Source organism: Pyricularia grisea, assembly GCF_004355905.1.
Source record: "Pyricularia grisea strain NI907 chromosome V map unlocalized Pyricularia_grisea_NI907_Scaffold_10, whole genome shotgun sequence".
NCBI lineage: Eukaryota > Fungi > Ascomycota > Sordariomycetes > Magnaporthales > Pyriculariaceae > Pyricularia > Pyricularia grisea.
The window spans coordinates 113,474-133,482 of NW_022156722.1; the positions used below are offsets into that span (position 1 = coordinate 113,474).

Consider the following 20,009-nt stretch of genomic DNA (forward strand, 5'->3'; position numbering starts at 1 on the left):
ATGTATTGCTACTGAACGGTAAAAAAAAAGTCTGATCATGTTCTACAAAGGGTACTTACAACTTTTCGGACAGTAGCTCTTCTTGACGTGTAAAAGACCAGGTCGCTCTACTATGCAGATCAATTTCGACCAAGACCATGCATCTGGCAATACAGACACATTATTGACTTGTTGTCGTAGTTTGGTCGACCACAGGGACAACGGCGAGTATCGCGTGGTGCGACCATGCTAGCCCGATATGGGTTGGTTCCACCGAGGACGGGAGTGTCAGTGTACAAGGTCGGAATGGGGTAAGGGGTAGCCCTAGACGCACCCGAGGTGGAAAGGTTGACAACCGGCCGATATGGAGTCGTCGACGAAGACATAGGCACCTTCGCGCCAAGAGTGCCCCGTGTTTCCTCTTCGGCGCATGTCCGGCACATAGTCATTGAGGAAACCCTCAACTTGCCAAGGCCACATTTCGGACAAGTCTTGTACCTCGAGCCGAAAGCATCCCTGTTGGAGGGTTTGGGGCTCTTGGGACGCGGAGGAGCTTCGGTCGATCGACGGTGGCTGCGAGATGATCTATTCGGAGCTGGATCACTGGTCCGGGAACTACGCACAGAAGGGTGCGAGCTGTCGGATGATTGGCCCTGAGCGGATCGTGAAGGAGGCCTGAACAGGTCCTCGAACCAGTTCTCGGTCATTGAGGTGGGAGGATAGGCACTAGAGACAGATTCCCTGCGGCCGCTCCGTGAGGCAGGTCTAGCTTGAGGCTCGGCATCATAGGCGGACATTGATGTGGGTGGATACTTACCGGAAACAGACTCCCTGCGCCCGCTCCGTGAGGCAGATCTAGCTGGAAGCTCAGTATCGTACGCAGACATGGAAGTAGGTGGATACTGACCAGAGACAGACTCCCTTCGTCCGCTTCGCGAGACGGACCTACCTGGAGTCTCGGGTTCGTACGAACCAAACGGATCAAACGTAGACATGGGTGTAGCTGGAAACAGATCGGAGAAGGACTCCCTGCGTTCGCTCCATGAGAGAGCTCTAGATGGAGCATCGGGGTCACACGACGTCGTGGATTTGGGTGGATACATGCCGTATAAGGAGTCTCTGCGTCCGCTTCGTGAGGCAGGTCTGGATGAAGTCTCGGTAGGATATGCAGACATGGAGGTAGGTGGGTAAGCACTACGCGCCAGTCGATCATTAGTCGTATAAGATGATGCAGCTTGCTGTGTCGACGAGCGATAGCCGCTACGGGAGGAAGGGCGTCCTGAAAGATCCGATGGAACTGCAGACATGGATGTTGGTGGGTAGGCACTCCGTGACGATTGTTTAGAAGCCGTGGAAGTTACAGCTTGCTTCGCAGATGTGGAAGACGATCCAGTTGGTTTTTGAGATGAGCGCTGGCGGCTGCGAGAAGAAGATGGAGCTGGGTCCGATGAGACTGCAGCTCTCGAGGTCCGGGGTAAGGCACCGCGTGAGGAGTAAGGCTGTCCGCCGTATGAAGTGCGACTCTGACCACTTCCAGACGATGTGTTCGGAAGTGACAGTAGCCCAAGGGTTGTTGGGTTCACATACGCGGGCGCTGCTGAGCCACTCGGCTGTTCATAGCTCGGCTGGTCAGATACATAATCACCGTATTCGTTGACATCGAAGCCCATATACGGGTTGTATGACATATTGAGCAAGTCCTTTTGGGTCTTTTGGGCTGGAGTCTTGGCGGGTTTTGGGAATTGGTGGCAAATAATTGCCAAGTGTTGGATTTACGAAAAGGCATCTGAGTAAATCCGCTCTTTTAAATAAGCAGAGCTAAACCAAGAAAATAGTCTCTCCAGACGCTGTATTCAAGCCGAAAGGCTTTGTCACCGGGATTCCTCAAACAATTCGCAGCCAACAAAGAATTAGGTCCTGGAACATAATCATTGTACCCATTTTCGGCCCCAAAACTCTTTATCTTATTGTTACTTTGTTGTATGTGCAATTTGGACAAAGCCACAACTTACAAGCGCTTGGTTTGAGCTGCCAAGACCAAGTCCTCTGTGTATGGTTGGGGGCAGAGGCACAATTCAAGCTGTGTTACCCTGCAACAGTCACGAGAGCCCCCTTTACCTACCCAGTACCTGGTGGCTTTTGTCAACTTTGCATATTAGTACACCCTTTTTTTTTACACATCTCGAGAGGAAATTAGGGACAATACTATGCGGGTGAGCAACCAGGTCGGGCTGTCTTCACTGTTATTTTCACCTGTGAAACCACCCTTTGGGATTACTGTGCAGGTCCAGACCACGTTGGGGGCAACAAAATCGGTCCATTTCACCCGGATAAAATACTTCTAGGGCGTTGTTCAGCCTTACCTTCTGGAATCCCTAAATTTGATGCTCGCCCTGGAGTCTTTTCTTTTCGTAAAGATGGAAGTGCTGTATTTCTCTCTCCACCTTGAGGCCCAATCAACGAGAACCCCTTTATTTTATTTTAAAATCCGCAAGATCAAAAATATCATCAAGACTAAAGGGGGTATCTACCTGCACTGCAAGCCTTCAGCTTGGAGCTGCAAAAAAAGAAAAAGAAAATGACAAGACCACAACCGCCAACCCCTGTTCTTCAGGGTTCCGACGACAGCTCCAAGCAGGTTTACGAGCGTCTGGATGTGTACATCCAGCCCTTGATCAAGGACCGATCGCATGAGGCCCCCGAGGCAGCACTACCACAATACAATCAATCGCATGGAAACAACCCCCATCATCAGCAATCTTACGTACATCACAACTACCAACAACATGATCAGTATGCTCGAGTCCTCATCCCTTCTTCTGGGACCGCATCCACGGAGCCGGTTACTGGCTCGAAATCCAATACGTCCGAAAGGAAAAAAGGCAGCCGTGACAGGTCGAGCTTGCTTGTGTCCATTCTGGTTGCTGTTTGTGCGGCTTTGATCGCAGCCACCGTTACCGGAGTTGCCGTTTGGAAGGCAACGGAGTTCAAAGGCAGCTCGGGGACGTGTCCAACCAGTGCTGGCGATGGAAAAGGCGGTGGAGGTGGCGGATCCAGTACGACTCCTCCGACTACAGACATCACCACCGGCGACGGCACCCGGAAGGCGATCCGCCCAGCCTCGAGTCTCGCCGCAATTGGATGGAGGATCAAAGACGAGTCTTTTATTCAACTTATTTACCAGGACCCCGACAACAACCTCAGGACCAGTTGGTTCTCAACTCTCTGGTCGAACTGGACTGCTCCCAAAATTGTCTCAAGAGAGAAAGATAGCCACAAGGCCATGGCTGGGACCCCCTTTGCTGTAAGCACGCTTTGGCGAGATACAGGCGTGGTATGTGAAACATCTTTCGGGTCCTTTTCCTCGCGGGCTCTCTACTTTCCAAGTCAAGAAATTACGCTAAACAAACTGTCATTGTTGTTTCACATAGGCTGGTGAATGGGTGGCCCAAAACCAAATGAATTATCTTTCCCCCACAGGCACCGTTCTGGGCTACAACTTCCGCCTAAACTGGCCCCTGGGCTTACCGGACAGCATCATAGAAAAAAGTTGGAGTGGTGCACCAAACTCCAACCTTGCCTCTCTATGGCCATACAACTACTACCAAGCCAACGGCGAAATCAGGCAGGTAAGGGATGCAAGCGCCAGCAACGTCAAACTGGAAGGCCTTTCCAACGCCGCGGAGGGTACCCCCTTGCTCGCGCTTCCTGTCGGCGCGACGCACAATCAAGAAGAGATGCGGCTGTTTTACCGCAACAGAGACGGTGAGCTTTCGCTCTTTGAACGCGATTCCCGCGGCAGCATCACAAGCTACATGCGTGCTTTGGGCGTCATCGTGCCCAACAACGCCGGCCTCGGGGGCTTTTCGACGGCCCGAGAATCCACCGGACCTGGTATCAACACGTATCTGCTGTGGCAAGACACTTCGCAAAAGGAAAACGGCGGCGTCAGGATCATGTCGCAGACGAACGGCGACGATGAATGGAAGGGCCCGGTTTCCGACCCGGTGTTTTCGCGTGCCGACGTCAACACCCGCATCGCTTGCGTCAACGAGGGCATGGGAGCGGTCAATAACGATGGCAGCCAGACCAACGTTCGACTGTCAAACAGTAGAGACTTGAACAGGTGTTATTTTCAGGCCGAGGGGGGAAAGCTGAAGCAGGTGCAGCATGACGGACAGAAGTGGATCGACTTGGGCTTTGTGCCAATGCTGTAATGCTGTCTCATTGCCTCTCGATTCCTTAAGCTTCCCTGTCCCATAACGTAGCAAATATTTAACTACCTCTTGATGGGATGCGGGCTAGTTGTACATGGGGTTTACTTTTGTTGGAATGACTAATATTTACGAATTAGAGCGAATGAAACCATTTGGAATTTCTTTAATCACTTGCACTGACAGCCCATCTTCACGTCGTATATAGCCTATAGCTATGACTTGATCAACTAACTTGAGGGTATTCCTGCGATCGATGCATGTCTAATCTGTTATTAGTTTATACAAGTTACGTATTTATGTACAGCGCTGTATCCATCAACTCCAAAGTTTCCCCAGATATTCCACGTCTATTATGAGCCAGATATTACCGAGATGTTCCGTAGTATTTAATATAGTGCGTCCGCATCTCTATTCATCCTTCATTGACACGGCAAGAAGCTTTCGCATCGAACCCAAAGCCTCAGTTAGCCACACAGCTAATCTCGCTGACATTGTCATGGTTCCACCCATCAGTCGGCTGCAGCTCGGCGAGATCCTTGCATAGAAGCACAAAGTCGACCGTCACACAGCCCTCGGGGGCGCTCTCGCCCGCCTTGACGAACCTCGGCATCATGACCGAGACCGGGCCCGTGTTGGTGGGCAGATCACGCCTGCAGACGGCCCAACCACCACCGGACGATGGACCATTCAGGATTGGGATTCCGTCGGCGGCGCGCTTGGAGGCGGTCAGGCCCTTGGTGGCGGCATTGTTGCGGAACGAGACGACGTTCTCGCCGTCGGCGACGTCCTCGCTCGACCCCACGACCGCCGACAGCGGGAACGCGCCGGGGACGTCGAGGTTCAGCGTCTGCTGGTCGGCGGTGGTCCCGTTGATGTAGAAGGTGGGGTTCTTGGTCTTGTCCCGGTCCCGGGGCTCGATGACCGAGGCGTAGAAGCCCGTCGCCACGCGCTGCAGGCTCAGCACCCATGCGTTGTTGGCGGCGTTCTCCGGGTCCATCTCGCGCAGGTCGCCCTGCACGGCGAGGAAGAAGCCCTTGCCCGCCACCACCGAAGGACCGCCTCCACCTGCACGCTGGGTGATGATGGGAGTGGCGGCGGCGAGCCCAAAGGCGGCAGTGGAAATTATTGCTGTTGAGAAGAGCATTTTGGAATGTTGTGTGGTTGTTATCTTTTTTTTTTTTTTTTTTTTTTTTTTTTTTTTTTTTTTTTTTCTCCTTTTTTCTCTTGTAATCGTGGACACGTGACAGGAAGCTCAAGTTGGGGCTGCGGTAGAAAATGAAGCTGTTTGTCTGAGTATGACGTTTCGGTTGTGGTGATAATCGAGCAGCTTGTCCAACCTTTTATATTCTGTTGCGGGCGGTTATGTTCTGAATGCGGCGATGCTAACTCCCGTGCGGCCAAAGTGGGTAGAGTTTGAATGGCCGCAGGTGTCTTATTTTTTTTTTTTCTTTCCCCCGATCCTGCGATGCAAGAGGCACAGAAAACGAACGCTACTTGCTGCACGGAACCTGTCGTCAATACGAGGCACACAGAAGCCGCTGCAGAATTAAAATGTCTCTCTTTCTGGCAGCAATCGAAATCGTTGGGGCCGAGTCTTGACGTAGGTTGGCACGCACTACGTTGCAATGCAGGTAGATCGACCGAAATTCCAGCCTGCTGCGGTAACAATAGCACAATACGGCTAGCGCGGGTTCTCGGTCTTGTGCGATGAAAAAAGATGATTTTGAGATAAGGTTGCTAACCGTTGGATGATTATAAGATTTTAGGCACTTGTTTGTACGAAGTCTGGTAATTAAAGGGACGGACAGAAAACATGGAGCACAGCCGGGCTGATCTAAAATTCGGTCAAAGTAAAGTACTGTACCATACACATACTACTTGTGGTGCTGTGTATGCCTGTAAAAAAAAGTTGTCGAAAAGAGGGGAAAATACGAGAAAAATGACCAGGGCGAACCGGCTGCCGTGCCGCTGCAGATTCCTACTCTGTCTGGTTGGCTTGTGTCGCTCCTCTTTATGGGATTGTCATCCGGGGTTGCCGTGTCATCCATTGGCTTTTATCGGTCAAGATTTACCCAGTTCGACTGGGTAAGGCAGACATGTCATGTACGGCCCTACCTAAGCTTGCCAAGGTATATACCTACCTATTTAATAGTGCTGACGGTAGATTCAATTAGGATTTCATGGTTGACGAGAGGCCTCGTGACCGCAACACTGAGGCACAGATGTGTAAGATACCAGGTAGTTAGCTCAATTGAACCGCGCCATTATTGCCAACGCAGAAGAAAACTTGTGGTCATTAGTTCTTTCAATTGCTAAGAATTACATTGTTTTGCGATCACTGTTCTAGATTAGACGGAAACTAGAACTAGGCCTTCTTTGCTTTTCTTTTGACAGACTGCACGAGCCCTGACAGCTCACCTGCGCTAGCCTTGGCTTTTTTGGAACTCCTCTCACTTGCGTCATCCTGACCTTCATCGTCGACTCCTTTCCTCTTGTTCCGGCCCTTCTCTAGGAGTTTCTTCATGCCAGTCGTCGCCTTGAACTTGGGGTTTGAAGGATCAATGGCAAACTCATGGTCGTCAAACACAGCCTTGAAACGGTCGTCATCCACGTCCATCTCAAAGTCGTTCTGTAGTAGGTTCTTCTCCCCGGCCGCAGCATCTTTGGCCGCTTGTTTCTTAGCCGCCTTGCCCTTGAGTTTCTTCTTGCTGGCCTTCTCTTGCTTGAGAATCTCGTTCATATCAAAGTGGCTCATCTTGGATGATGCCTTGGCCGCCGCAGGTGCATCTCCAGTATCGTCGGCCATGATAAGCTCCAGGTTGGCCCGCTCCTCCATCTTCTGCTTCTCCTCAGCCTCACGGGCCTCCCTCTTCTTGCGCCGTTCCTCCTTACGAATGGAAGATTTTGTCACTGTGGGTTCATCGCCACCCTCTGTCTGGAAAAAGGGGTCATCAAAGCCGAGGTCTTCGGTCTCCTGCTGCTCAGCTTCCACGGCAGCTTCTGGATCGCGTCCCTCACGCTTCGCGCGAGCCTTCTCCCTCTTCATCTCTTTCCGCTCCCTCTCCTTTCTCTTGTACTTCTCGATGGTGGTCTCCTCAACCTCCTGCTCCTCCTCCTTGGCGTTTGGCTTGCCGGACAATGCTGGCGTAAATGTGATCTGCATATCGCCCACCGGGCCCGATGACTTGGAGCTCTTGGGTTCTTCATCCCCGTCCTTGAAGCCCAAAGCCTCTCGCATCTTCCGACGTGCAAGCTCCTTCTTGGAAAGTTTAGGCTCTGCTTCTTGTTCATTTCCACCAGTGACCTGCGCCAAAGGCTCCTCTTCTTCGTCGTCGCTGCTGTCACTCGCAAGATAAGCTTTGAGGTCGTTCTCGGCAATCTCATTGCGACTTCCACCAAAAGCTCGCTTGATCGAGTCTTTGCGCGCCACCTCATCCGGATGCATGTCCCAGGTCAACTTGACCTTCGAATGCTGTAGAGCGTCCGTTACGAACTCGACTGGCCTGTATCCCGCAGGAACGCCCGTACACTCGTCTCGTGGTTGGTCGTCGAATGTCGTGTCGTCGGGTACAAATCTTAAGTCGAGGAAGTTGGAGGACGCGAGGTATTCTCTGCCGTCCACCTCGCGGTAGATTGTCTCGGCAGTGTGCTTGTCGCTACAGACCATGATGGCATAGTAGTATCGCAGCCGGTCCAATTGGTATGACCGAAGAGCGTCGGTGTCGAAATCTTGGTCATCACCCTCCTGCAGGAGCTCCTGCTTGATCTTCTCATCGTCTTCCGAATCTTCGTCTTCTTCGTCCTCCTCGTCCTCGTTTTCGGTACGCTTCTTGAAGATGTCCCTAGGTGGGCCCTCTACCTCCTCTTGTGCCATGCGCTCCTTGCCGAACTCACTCGGAAAGATTGAAACCTTTTCTATCCTCCCGCCACTAGGTACGAAGCTGGAGAATACAGCGAATAGGTCGACCGACTTGATGTGATCCCAGTCGATGTTGACGATGGCTATCCTGTTGGTGACCTCACCCAACGGCACATCTGCTTGCTCGTCCTGGAAGCGCTGAATTGATGCGCCCCCTGCTTCTTCCTCTTCCACCTCGGGCTCGTCGCCACCGTCAGAATCCGAGTCGGACTCGTCCGAAGAAGATTCAAAACCGCCGCCGCGGGCAGGGTCATACTTCTTGTCTGCTGCTCGCAACTCGCGCTTCACAACCTCGTCATCTTCCACCTCGATGTCTGCGCCGTCCTCGCCCTCTTTGCTGGCGTCGCTGTCGTCGCTGCTGCTCTCGTCGTCCTCAGGCTCGTACAGATTCTCGAGTGCCTTCTTGTGCTTCTCGCCCGATAATGGGCGGCCGTATCTGTCGACTTTTGCGGTTTTTGTAAACTCTTCATCCTTGAAGACGCTGGCGAAACGCTTGTCAATCTTGGTTTTGGTCTGACGCTTCGAGGGAAGTCGGAAACGGGGGTCGGATCCGAAATTGGCGAAGCGGGCATCTGTGACTTTGCTGGAACTGGCAGATGCGGAGCCGCCGCTGCTGGGTTTTGATTTTTTGGCCATGGTGAGTTTTTGGGTGCACGATTGATGCTGCAAAAATTCTATGTTTGAGGTACGGAGAGTCGCATTTGCCTTGCGATCGCGGAACAGCAGCTCGAACTTTTTTTTTTTTTCTTGGTGGGGTCATGAGCTGCAGGAAGGCAAGGTACCCACATAGTAGCTCATGGAGGAGTGGGGCTAGCCATCATGTTTGCTGAGGGAGAAACTTGAATAACCAACAGCATTCATCTTGGGTATTAGAATAAATAAAGGGCCACGTTAAAGATCACCCACGATTCCTTATCCAGCACCCTTTTTTGATCCACACAGCGTGAACACTGGTAGATACGGTTTCGAGACTTTTACCCACCCAAAACCCACCCAACCCCGTCCGACCCCATGTTGCACCTGTGGATCAAATTCTGCCACTAGGCGGTGAAAATTTTGCCAAAGGCGGTAAACCCGTTTTTTCGGCCAACAATTACATGAAGCTATTCCCAACTCCCAAATCACACCATTTATTACACCCACCTATTGCAATACCTACCACCTACCACCTACCGCAATACTTACCACCTACCGCACCATTTACCCCTTTAAAATTCTGACTGCCAAGTGATTCAAATCACGTAACCACCCTAATTTTAACCCTTGATCTTGATTTTAATCCCTGTTGGCCAGGCCCACTGTTGTTGATTCATGCACTCTGTCCAATTTGGCCGAAAACCCCACCCAAAACGTACCCAGTGCAGACATCTGCTGTGTGGATCAAAAAAGGGTGCTGGCTAAGGAATCGTGGGTGATCTTTAACGTGGCCCTAAATAAACAGATAAAACATGAGATATGGATGATGAGGCAATCCGTGAAAATGAAGACTTAAAGCTACCAATAAAGATAAAGATTAAGAGTAGATGCATCCACAATAGAAGCTCTACAAAGTGATACTGAAAACATCCGGCAACAGCAACCCGGACTGTCTAAATGGGGAATGTGGGTGGATCCAATTTGTTCATCGATGCTGTTTGAACAAACAGGCTACGCGCTGAAAGGAAGAAAAAAAGAATTCTGCTAAATGTTGACGCAAGAGCTTGTCATGTTTCCAGCCTTGAACTGAAACAACAAATTTGGTTGGCAAGTCAGGCGGGTACCCAACATTACAAAATGTAGCGGAACTGCTTGTTCTTCACGTCACCCTCGTCTGCGTAAGCATGGTCGAAACCCTCGGAGATACCAGCAGCATCGCGACGCTTGTTGTCCCATACACACACGTAGCGGTAAACAACGATCAGTAGAGCGCCAACGACGTTGGTTACCACCACTGTCAGAAAGCCCATTGGGTACCGAGGGGCGTCTGTGGACTTGAAGCACAAAGGTCCGACAAAATTTCCTAATTTGAAATTAAAAGTCACAGTGTTAGAGAAGAGTTGATTAAACATTAAACGATGTGAATGTTTCAATTGGATTTGGCAAAAAGAACACTTACCTAGACAGTAGCCAATATAGAGCCCAGACGACGCGATCGACCGCTTGGTGTAGCCCGCCGTGTTGGCAATCTGCAAACCCATCAGGACGGCATACCCACCTCCAATTGATGGCAAGATGGTGCAGGCGAACAACAGGCCGCCCTTGGCAGACAGAGGCAGCAGCCACAACAGCAGAGATGCAAAGATGGTGCCGCACTGAGCCCCGAATATGAGCCAAGTTCTGCAGTTCTTCAGCCGGTACGCAAGATATGACAGCACGAGCATGATTGAGCCGCCGTAGAATCCCATGGGAATAGTGAGAAGCAGGGAGTTGAGAGTTGAGTAGCCAAAGCCATTGATGATCTGCTCATCCGTATTAGTGATATGCGATGCAGGCTGCAACTCCAACTTAGATAAAGCAAGAAACTCACGATAGGAACGAAGGCACTGATGGGTCCATTTGCAATCATGGACAAGAAAGCAAGCGCAAAGATGAGCCAGAACTTAACGTCAAAGCACAGCTCCAGCAACTGCTCCTTTTTGAAACTCCTGTTCCTTATACCAGCGTTGTTTTCCCGCAGCCGCGCGGAAAGGATGTACTGCTCACGGGGTTCGAAGCCCTTGGCGCTGACGGGGTCGGTTGGCAGGAGGAAGAGGAGGGCAATGCCCCAAAGGATGGTCACTATTCCATAGTTAGCTGGGGCTTGCTCACCCGCCAAGGGAGGAATATCACAAGGCTTTTGAGGATGCTTACCGCTGCCTCCAAAGATGTACATGTACCGCCATGACGACACACCACCCCCAATCAGGCCGAAGCCATAGTTGACCAGGGGCGAGAAGATTGTAACGTAGCCGGTGCAGCTGTACCAAATCCCCATGCGCCATGCCTGCTCAGCCTTCTTGTACCACATGCCGACGATAACTGGGAGCTTTAAAGTCAGAAAAAGAGGAGCCCCAGGTAGGAACTTTCACGTCTGCAGGATATGACTTACGCATAAACATGGGGCTGACACCAGACTCGAGCATACCCAGGAAAAATCGCTCTATGTACAGACCTTGATAGTCCTTGCAGACGATGGTCAGGAGGAGACATATTCCCCAGAGTGTTACTATGCCGGAAGCCACTCGTTCGATGGGGAAGCGTTGTGCAAGGGCCCTAATGGTTGATTCTTCAGAACTTGATGACTCTTCGCACATTGGCAAACCTGGCGAGAGAAAGAGACCTACATTGCAGGGTAGGCCCCGATGATGAAGCCTAGATAGAATATAGATGCAGAATACGCATAGCGATCGCCACTGAGGCCGAGATCGGTCCGAAGGCCAAAGAGCGCCTGTGTTTGTCGATGGTCAGCATTCGGTCACATACTCCAACGACTATCTAGTTTTGGGTTAAGATTTGGTAGCCTACAGCCTGCGAAAGCATGGCCTTGTCATAGTATTGCAGACCATATGTACTAAGATCAAAGTCGAAGATAATTAGCAATCGATACCCCCCTTGCCTAGGAACTGTGAGCAAATATGGCTGTCAAAACCTGCACAACCACTTACATGCAAAGAATCGGCATTAGCTTCCAGTCTACCTTCTTCATCAACTTGGCCTCCTCCTCCTCAGTCCAAGTCTCGTCGCCATCGTAGTTGACAAGGACTTTGAGGGCTGAGGCAGCAGTTGAGGCTTCCATTTCTTTTGATGAAGCATCATTTTCAGTAGCAACAGCTTGAGACTGCGGGGCTTTTTCGATGTCGGCCATGGTGCTTTGGGATGCGCTTTGACTGAAAAAAAGTCAGATTCTTTCACGTGCTGCTAAACCAAGGCGAACCCGGTGTCGTCGAAACCAAAAATAAAATATCAGCATAAACTGTCTTAACAACAATAGATGAACATGTGTGTGAAGAAAAAAAAAAAGAAAAAAAAGTTCAGGATATTTGGATTTAACGGACAAACGACATTCACCCTACCTGACAAGCAAAGCCCCTACTTGACAAGCGAACCCCCTACCACCCCCTCTCTCCTCTTTTTCCCTGAGCTCAACAACGCTGCTACCCAACGATCAACTAAACTTCAAATCTCATCAATCGAAGAACCAGTTATCCTTGACTCAGCTCCGACCTCATCTCGGCAGCTACCGCTAGTGTCTACTAGATCCCATGTTCATCTGTGAATGGACAATACGCTCACGTAGTATAGGTAGGGTGCATCACTCAAAGACTTCCAAATGTGGCTTTGCCGGTAACATTATATCCACTGGCAAGGAAACCTTAACATGTCAAGTCTGCTGGGCAAAAGCCTGGTTTATTTACGTAGTAATACTTCTCAGGGTTGACTGTGGTATGGTGGAAGGTCCACATTCAAGGGTGACGGATTAGCGGTACAACCCGAGGCGCAGGGGAGCTGGCCGCCTTGACGCATTGTTCTATGAGAACAAATCTTCCCCCCTGGATACCTGTGGACCAGCTCCAGAGATCCCTTCTTTATCTACAACGTCTAGACTATTTTTGATCTCGATTTCAAGGAGAACCAGGGTCTGTATGGGGACAGGCAGACAGTTACAGATGACAGATTGAGAGCCACTTGATTCTGCATCATATTGGTACTGACTATCGAATATAGGTTCATCGCAATAGGTAATCTTTGACTGAGAATACCCACCACCTGCAGATCACAATGACGTCTCCAGACAGCAAACAACGGGTGACGCTACCTGTTGGCAGTGAAGTGGTGACTGTCAAGATAATCAATCCAGTCAACTTTGGCCCAGCGATCTTGGACCGTTTTATGGCGCCTCCCGTCCCCGGCTTCGAGAAGTTCCCAGCATTGCCGTCGTTTTCGTTTCTGATCGAGCACCCTTCGTCTGGTCGCAAGCTTGTGTTCGACCTTGGCATCCGTAAGGATTTTAAAACGGGGTACTCACCAAAGATTTGTCAATATATACCAACAACCAACTACGACATCAAGGTGGAGAAGGATGTCGTAGAGATTCTGGAAGAAGGGGGTGTTGATCCTCAGAAGATCGAGGGGGTCATCTGGTCCCACTGGCACTGGGATCATATCGGCAACCCTCAATCTTTCCCAGGGACGACCGATCTGATAGTTGGGCCGGGTTTTAAAGAGGCGATGCTCCCAGGAGCGCCAGCAAACCCAGAGTCCCCGATCCAGGAGAGCGACTACGCGTGAGCAAGCTCATCCATGCTGCTTGAAAAAGTTAAAGAAGCCCTACTAAAAGGCTATCTGACACACAGAAACCGTAAACTCCGCGAGGTCACCTTCGACGGACCTCAAGCCTTCAAGATAGGGAGCTTCCCAGCATATGACTACTTTGGCGATGGGTCCTTCTACCTCCTCGACAGCCCGGGACACGCAGTCGGGCACCTCTGCGGACTAGCCCGCACGACCGCCTCCCCGAACTCCACCTTTGTGCTCCTGGGCGGCGACGTCTGCCACTACGCCGGCATCTTTCGGCCGTCACCGCAGCTCCCCATCCCGGACAGTATAACACCGCACCCGTGCCCGTCGTCGTCGCTGCCCACGCTGTGTCCCGGTCACGCATGGGAGGAGCTGCAAAAGTCGCGCGGGGGGCGCCAGCCCACAGATACGCTCTACGACATGACCTTTGGTCACGACATACCATTGGCCACAAACACCATGAGGTGGTTGCAGGAGCTTGACTGCATCGATGATGTATTTGTCATTATCGCCCACGACGGGACGGTGCGGGATGGCGGCGTTCCGCAGTTCCCTGCGAGCTTGAACGATTGGAAGGCCAAAGGTTGGGGTAGAGATCTTAGGTGGGCTTTTTTGCGGGACTTGGAGTCGTTTTGGAGGAGCAAGGAGCTGTTATGATTGGCGCAGGGGTACAGGTACAGGTGATATGATGTTCTGGAGATGCTCAAATATAAATATACCATACTGTACGATGGCCTTCTTTTCTTTGTACCTCTTTATCGCGTTTCTCGTTGCGGGATCGGAATTTATTGCCTGGCCGAAACTGAAAGCGTGCAGGTGCAGGCTTTTTTTTTTTTTTTTTTTTTTTTTTTTTTTTTTTTTTTTTTTTTTTTTTTTTTTTTTTTTTTTTTTTTTTTGGAATGAACAAGGATTCTCAGATAAGGTTTTTCACTGCAGGCTAGACGAGATAGATAAAACAGGGAACCCATCGGTAAGTCTCAAATTGGAAGAGCCGGTGACCTGTCAAAAGACTCTGAGAGACTAGGAAAACCTTGTGTCATGTTCAGACTAACATGGACCAGAAAGGAGGGTCCATCCCATCCCATCCCCACCGATCGGTGAACAAGTTGATGCGGTTCACTGACAGTGCATTTACTACCATATCCGTAGTATGGTAGTTAAGGGTAAAAAAAAAAAGTCTTCTCTGGATCTATCGTCCAGTGGTGTGGGCCTTGGAAATAATTTTGGAAGAAAAAAAAAAAATTAGATCCTTGATTCCTCCCGCGAATAGTAAAGCCGTTAAAGGCCCACGCATAAACATACACACGTACGTTGGTAGGGGAGGGAATTTTTCGCCAGGAACTATAGTATTCATGTTAAGATCTATCTGAATTTGACATGGGCCTCGTTATCGGACTGGACCCATAGCCTGCCATATTTCCAAAGGCCCAGCTCAATTCATCATGTGTACCAATATTGCGATATCTCGGGGCTATCCAAACATATTGCTTCTGGTACCATAGACATCTCTCAGATTGTGAACATCTCTACCGTCTCCCGGAGGTTCCGATCATCTCTGACCCGCAACAGAGGCTGTCGTAATGTCGGCCTTTCAAGAAGCAAACAAGGACCTGGACTATGACGTCCTCGTCATAGGCGCCGGTTTGTCCGGAATATACAGCTTGCATCACATACGAGAGCTTGGCCTGCGCGTCAAGGCGCTCGAGGCAGCTGAAGCAGCAGGCGGCACATGGTTCTGGTGAGCTAGTCGGCAGGACTATCAAACGAAGAAAAAAGAAAACCCCCCTTTTCCATATCCAAAGCTGACAAAAAGTTTCACTAGGAACCGCTACCCTGGGGCGCGTTTCGATTCCGAGTCTTTCTCGTACATTTTCTCCTTCTCGCAAGAGCTCCTTGACGAATGGAGCTGGACGGAGCACTTTGCGCCACAGCCTGAAACGTTAAAGTACATCAACTTCATGGTTGACAAATTCGACCTCAAGCGGTCCATGCAGTTCAACACGCGCATCAAATCGATGAAGTATCGTAATGATAGCAACTCGTGGCTCCTGGTGGACCAGCATGGGCGAGAGTACACAACGCGCTATGTCATCACTGCTATCGGCATCCTCAATGAGCCAACCCTACCCGCCATCCCAGGTGTCAACGACTACAAAGGAGAAGCGTGGCATACTGCTAGATGGCCAGCTAATCACGAGGTAGGCCTGCGGGGGAAGCGTGTGGGTATCATCGGCACGGGAGCGACGGCCATCCAGACGATCCAGGAGATATACAAGGATTGTGGCAGCCTGACCGTTTTCCAACGAACGCCAAACTGGACTGCACCGATACGCAACAGTAAAATCTCACCAGAGGAGATGAACGACATCCGCAAAAGGTATCCAGACATCTTCCAGGCCTGTTTGGAATCTTCATCATGCTTCATACACAAGGTCAACCCAAAGAAAACAACAGAATGGGACCGGGAAGAACTGCTTGCCCATTTCGAGGAGCTTTACCAAAAACCAGGTTTCGCAAAAGTCTTGGGCATTCCAGTGGACATCTTTATGGATCGAGAGGCCAACAAGCTGTATAGCGACTTTATTGCAAGCAAGATCCGGCCGCGCATCAAGGATCCTGCTGTGGCGGACAAACTTATCCCCAAATGTCACGGTTTCATGACACGGCGTGTTCCTCTTGAGAACGGCTATTATGAGGCATTTAACGAGCCGCACGTCAGGCTTGTCGACTTGAAAGAAACTCCGATCGATCGAATCACGGAAAAGGGTGTTCGACTTGCTCCTCCGGTAACCAACGGCAATGGAAACCAGCAGTCCAAGATGGAGGAGCTGGAGCTTGACGTGCTCATTTACGCCACAGGGTTCGATGCAACTACGGGATCTTTCAGGGCCATTGATATACAAGGTGTGGACGGGAAGAGACTTTGGGAAGATACTTGGGCCAACCGCATCTCCACATATCTGGGAATAACAGTTCCCAAGTTTCCCAACATGTTTATGGTAATGGGTAAGTGGTCGGTTATGACGAAACAAGAAGCCGAGAGAGACAAAGAAATGGTTACCAGCTGACAAAAAGGTCATCACCATAACAGGCCCCCATCAAATGTTCGGCAACATCCCCCGATCAATAGAGTATACGTGTCAGTGGGTAGTCGACCTGATCAAATTCGCACGCGATCGCAACCTCCTCCGCGCCGAAGCAACGCAGGAGAATGCCGATGCATGGTACGAGCACGTGGAATCGTCCGGAGTGGGCATGCTGATAAACGAGGTTGATTCTTGGATGACGGGCGTCAACACCAACTTGAAGCACAAACAAAAGAGGTCTTTGGTGAGATATAATGGACCGGCTCCGGGGTATAGGAAGAGATGCGACGATGTCAAGGCGAGGGAGTACAAGGATTTCCATCTAGTCTTTGGCAATTGATTGTGATAGCAGTTGGGTGAGGGTGGGTGCCAAATAAAAATAGAAGAAAAAGGGATACAGAAGCTGTGGTAACACCCGACAAAAGTTATTTGAAACAAAACGCTCTAGTTTTTTTTCTGCCTCCCAAATTGCAGTATGTTTCTGGAAAAGACTTTTCAACCCGGTATGGTGATTTAAATATTCGGTAATACCGAATCTCATTGTTGCTTTTCTCAGATATAAGCTTGATGGCACACCCAGATTTGGCAAGATCGGGTCGAGTTTCGTGGATGGACATGAACCCCTCCCCACCCGCTCGTTTGCAGAGCTACCTTGGCTCCTTACCATGTTGAGATTAGCAGGCATCGGCATATCAAAAAGCGCTAGATTCCAATAATGTCACTAAATATGGGGGCAAGGTACCTACCTAACTAGGTAGGTACCTGGTAGCTCCAGCTGCAGGTCTAGTTCTAGAATGAAGTGGGCAAGGTGGGGTTCGGTAGTGGTGACAGTGATCTTCGGTAGTGGTAACAGTGATCTTCGGCTCTCCAAATAACCCCTACACAAAAGCCCACATTGCCCAGCATCTCATCTCCACATTTTAGCAGCTACTTGCCGAACACTCGAATAGAGCAAAGTCCCCAGCAAGAGAAGAACTGTTCTTCTGTTCGCCCCGAAGCACACATTGTCGGCATGACGTCCTCTGATATCCCAAACCACCCTCCCTCCCGTTCCCTACGCGGTCGTGTCGCCATCGTCACTGGAGCCGGCTGTGCGGACTCGGGAATTGGCAACGGACGGGCCATATCTATCCTCTTAGCCGACGACGGCTGCGATGTTGTCTGCCTCGATATGAACCTCGACTGGGCGAACAAGACGGTAGAGATGGTCAAGACAAAGCCAGGCCGCGGTACAGCCATTGCCACCCAGGGCGACGTCACAAAACAGGCCGACTGCGACGCCGCCGTGCAGCTCGCTCTGGACAAGTTCGGCCGGTTGGATATCCTAGTAAACAACGTCGGCGTGGGCGGCGCGCCGGGGACGGCGGTCGAGGTCGACTTGGAAAAGTTTGCTGAGGGGCTTGAGGTCAACGTGTCGAGCATGGTCAGGATGGCCAAGGCTGCCATCCCCGCCATGGTACGCGACAAAGACGACATGGAGATCAAGGGCAGCATAGTAAACATGGGCTCCGTCGCGGGGATACGCGGGGGCACTCCACACCTGCTATACCCTACCAGTAAAGGTGCCGTTGTCAACATGACGAGGGCCATGGCGGCTCATCACGCTAAGGATGGTATTCGCGTGAACTGCGTGTGTCCTGGGGTGAGTGTGAATTTGCTGGCTTTTTACGAATGAACCCACACGATCTAGATACTGACTATGAACCTGCTACTTCGCAGATGCTATACACTCCAATGATGTATGCAGGTGGGATGAGCGAGGAGATTAGAGAGGCCCGCAAGGGGAGGAGTCTACTTGGTACTGAGGGTACCGGTTGGGATACAGCATGCGCAGTTGTGTTTCTTGCGTCGGATCATTCTAGATGGATTACGGGTGCCATTTTACCCGTGGATGCAGGGACAACCTCTGCGACTTCTATAACGTTGCCCAAAGGAGCAAGCGTTAATGGCTAAAACGGTTGATACGCGGCCTTGACCTCCTTATTCGTCCTGCATAAGGGCTACTCTGCCATCAACCCTCCCAGCTTCGAGATCTCTCAAGACTTGTGGAAAATCCTCCAACTTCTTCTGTTGTACCTCTGGCTGAATTACTCCCTTGGCCACCAAATCCAAGACCTTCTCCAGGTCTTGGACCTGCCCACCGTACGAGAAGATGAACGACAGCCTTTTTCTCGTCCCAATCTTCATAACAACTGTGTTCTCAGTATCCAAGCTGCCCACACACAGAATCTTGCCACCTCTGCGCACGATCCTTTGTGCCGCATCAAAGGTATCATGAGCCCCGACAAAATCAAGGACGGTGTCAATGTGCAGCCCACGTTTCGCCACAAACTCGTCGACGCTCATGTCGGTCGGCGCAATATCCTCGGCCGGCACGCCAATGTCTCTCGCATCGTCGAGCCTCGACTGCTTAACGTCCTTGACGAGAATGCGGGCGCCAATGTGCCGAACGACCTGCAGCGCGTTGAAGCCCAGCCCACCGAGGCCGAAGAGAAAGACTGTCTCGTGCGGCTGGACTTCAGCCCGGCGCGTGATGGCGTGGAAGGCCGTGTTGATGGCGTCGGTGGCCACAGCTGCCTGCGCAGGAGACACTCCTGTCCAGATCGAGGCTGGTTAGATATTTTCAGTGGAGATGACTGCCACTATATCCAGGGGGTTCTTTACCGTGGGGAACAGGCACAACACCTCTGATGTCGACGTGGGCATACGGTGCGTAGAAGCCATCCTGACCGATGCCCGAGTGATGTCCCGCCTCGCAGATCTGGGGAAGGTCACGCGAGCATTCGGGGCAATCATGGGCTCCACATCCTGGAACTGCGTGTAGAGCCACGATATCTCCCTGTGTTATTTTTGGCAAACTTTGTGAGCGTCTTGGGACTGGTTCCGGGATGCTGGGATTGACTCACTACTTTGACCTTGGCGTCCTTGATGTCTTTGCCCATTTGCACGATTCGGCCGCAGCCTTCATGGCCCTAGAAGCGGTACTTTTTATCAGCCCCAACTAGATCAGTCCCAGAAGAGTCACTGTTTGCCTAACCAATGTGAAGCTTTCCTGGAACCATGCCGGCTGGATCTCTCGGGTGAGTAGGGAATGATCGCTTCGACAGACTGTCGCGTGTCGAGGCGTTCTATCAATTAACTATTCTTTCGATCAAGTACTCAAATCACCACTTCCTTGAACTGACGCCGTCACGGACCTCCGGTTGCCAGGATCTTGACTATGACGCCTGTTGGCGATAACTTGGGCAAGGGAATCTCCTCCCAGACCTGGGGATCGTTAATTTGTTTTTGTTCCCATCCACTACAGAATGAGAGATCCTCACCGGTTCGGGGTTCCCCCTGTGCTTCCTCCATGCGAACATTGTGGTTGGAATTTCAGCCATTGTTAAGGTGTGTGTAGGGGCAAAGTAAGAGTCTAAGTTGATGACAAACCAGGCGTAGTACGTAGAAGCAATTGGAAGCTACTTGAGAACGTTGGGCCACCTACTTTGTGCGTCCGATGAGCTATCGTTATGCGCTTGGGCGGGGCCAGTCAAAGTCTGAACTAGCTAT

At 51.0% G+C, this 20,009-nt stretch overlaps 9 protein-coding genes across 9 annotated transcripts; 4 read left to right on the forward strand and 5 right to left on the reverse strand.

The window, feature by feature from the left end:
- Window positions 1-119: 119 nt before the first annotated feature.
- PgNI_11537 (uncharacterized protein) lies at window positions 120-1,667 on the reverse strand (the record flags this gene model as incomplete). The annotated part of the gene is made up of 1 exon (XM_031131503.1): window positions 120-1,667. One exon carries the CDS (start codon window positions 1,665-1,667, stop codon window positions 120-122), a length of 1,548 nt encoding a protein of 515 aa, XP_030976431.1.
- A 547-nt stretch (window positions 1,668-2,214) lies between these two features.
- On the forward strand, window positions 2,215-5,449 carry PgNI_11538 (uncharacterized protein). The gene is made up of 2 exons (XM_031131504.1): window positions 2,215-3,313; window positions 3,411-5,449. Exons 1-2 carry the CDS (start codon window positions 2,558-2,560, stop codon window positions 4,194-4,196), a joined length of 1,542 nt encoding a protein of 513 aa, XP_030976575.1. The 5' UTR covers window positions 2,215-2,557; the 3' UTR covers window positions 4,197-5,449.
- PgNI_11539 (uncharacterized protein) lies at window positions 4,657-5,340 on the reverse strand (the record flags this gene model as incomplete). Its single annotated transcript, XM_031131505.1, has 1 exon — window positions 4,657-5,340. The coding sequence occupies one exon, from the start codon at window positions 5,338-5,340 to the stop codon at window positions 4,657-4,659; it is 684 nt and encodes a 227-aa protein (XP_030976574.1).
- Window positions 5,450-6,561: 1,112 nt separating the features above from the next.
- PgNI_11540 (uncharacterized protein) lies at window positions 6,562-8,751 on the reverse strand (the record flags this gene model as incomplete). The annotated part of the gene is made up of 1 exon (XM_031131506.1): window positions 6,562-8,751. The coding sequence occupies one exon, from the start codon at window positions 8,749-8,751 to the stop codon at window positions 6,562-6,564; it is 2,190 nt and encodes a 729-aa protein (XP_030976674.1).
- Window positions 8,752-9,857: 1,106 nt separating this feature from the next.
- On the reverse strand, window positions 9,858-11,938 carry PgNI_11541 (uncharacterized protein; the record flags this gene model as incomplete). Its single annotated transcript, XM_031131507.1, has 8 exons — window positions 9,858-10,114; window positions 10,211-10,586; window positions 10,622-10,872; window positions 10,945-11,112; window positions 11,183-11,346; window positions 11,418-11,521; window positions 11,599-11,644; window positions 11,739-11,938. 8 exons carry the CDS (start codon window positions 11,936-11,938, stop codon window positions 9,882-9,884), a joined length of 1,542 nt encoding a protein of 513 aa, XP_030976675.1. The 3' UTR covers window positions 9,858-9,881.
- Window positions 11,939-12,852: 914 nt separating this feature from the next.
- Window positions 12,853-14,028, forward strand: PgNI_11542 (uncharacterized protein; the record flags this gene model as incomplete). Its single annotated transcript, XM_031131508.1, has 2 exons — window positions 12,853-13,358; window positions 13,428-14,028. The coding sequence occupies 2 exons, from the start codon at window positions 12,853-12,855 to the stop codon at window positions 14,026-14,028; spliced, it is 1,107 nt and encodes a 368-aa protein (XP_030976676.1).
- A 923-nt stretch (window positions 14,029-14,951) lies between these two features.
- PgNI_11543 (uncharacterized protein) lies at window positions 14,952-16,797 on the forward strand (the record flags this gene model as incomplete). The annotated part of the gene is made up of 3 exons (XM_031131509.1): window positions 14,952-15,109; window positions 15,194-16,377; window positions 16,463-16,797. 3 exons carry the CDS (start codon window positions 14,952-14,954, stop codon window positions 16,795-16,797), a joined length of 1,677 nt encoding a protein of 558 aa, XP_030976316.1.
- Window positions 16,798-17,424: 627 nt separating this feature from the next.
- Window positions 17,425-19,882, reverse strand: PgNI_11544 (uncharacterized protein). Its single transcript, XM_031131510.1, has 7 exons — window positions 19,781-19,882; window positions 19,655-19,724; window positions 19,495-19,565; window positions 19,364-19,429; window positions 19,122-19,296; window positions 18,177-19,051; window positions 17,425-18,099 (listed from the first exon to the last, which is right to left on the reverse strand). The coding sequence occupies exons 1-6, from the start codon at window positions 19,838-19,840 to the stop codon at window positions 18,438-18,440; spliced, it is 1,056 nt and encodes a 351-aa protein (XP_030976671.1). The 5' UTR covers window positions 19,841-19,882; the 3' UTR covers window positions 17,425-18,099; window positions 18,177-18,437.
- On the forward strand, window positions 17,470-18,410 carry PgNI_11545 (uncharacterized protein; the record flags this gene model as incomplete). The annotated part of the gene is made up of 2 exons (XM_031131511.1): window positions 17,470-18,099; window positions 18,177-18,410. 2 exons carry the CDS (start codon window positions 17,470-17,472, stop codon window positions 18,408-18,410), a joined length of 864 nt encoding a protein of 287 aa, XP_030976544.1.
- Window positions 19,883-20,009: the final 127 nt, after the last annotated feature.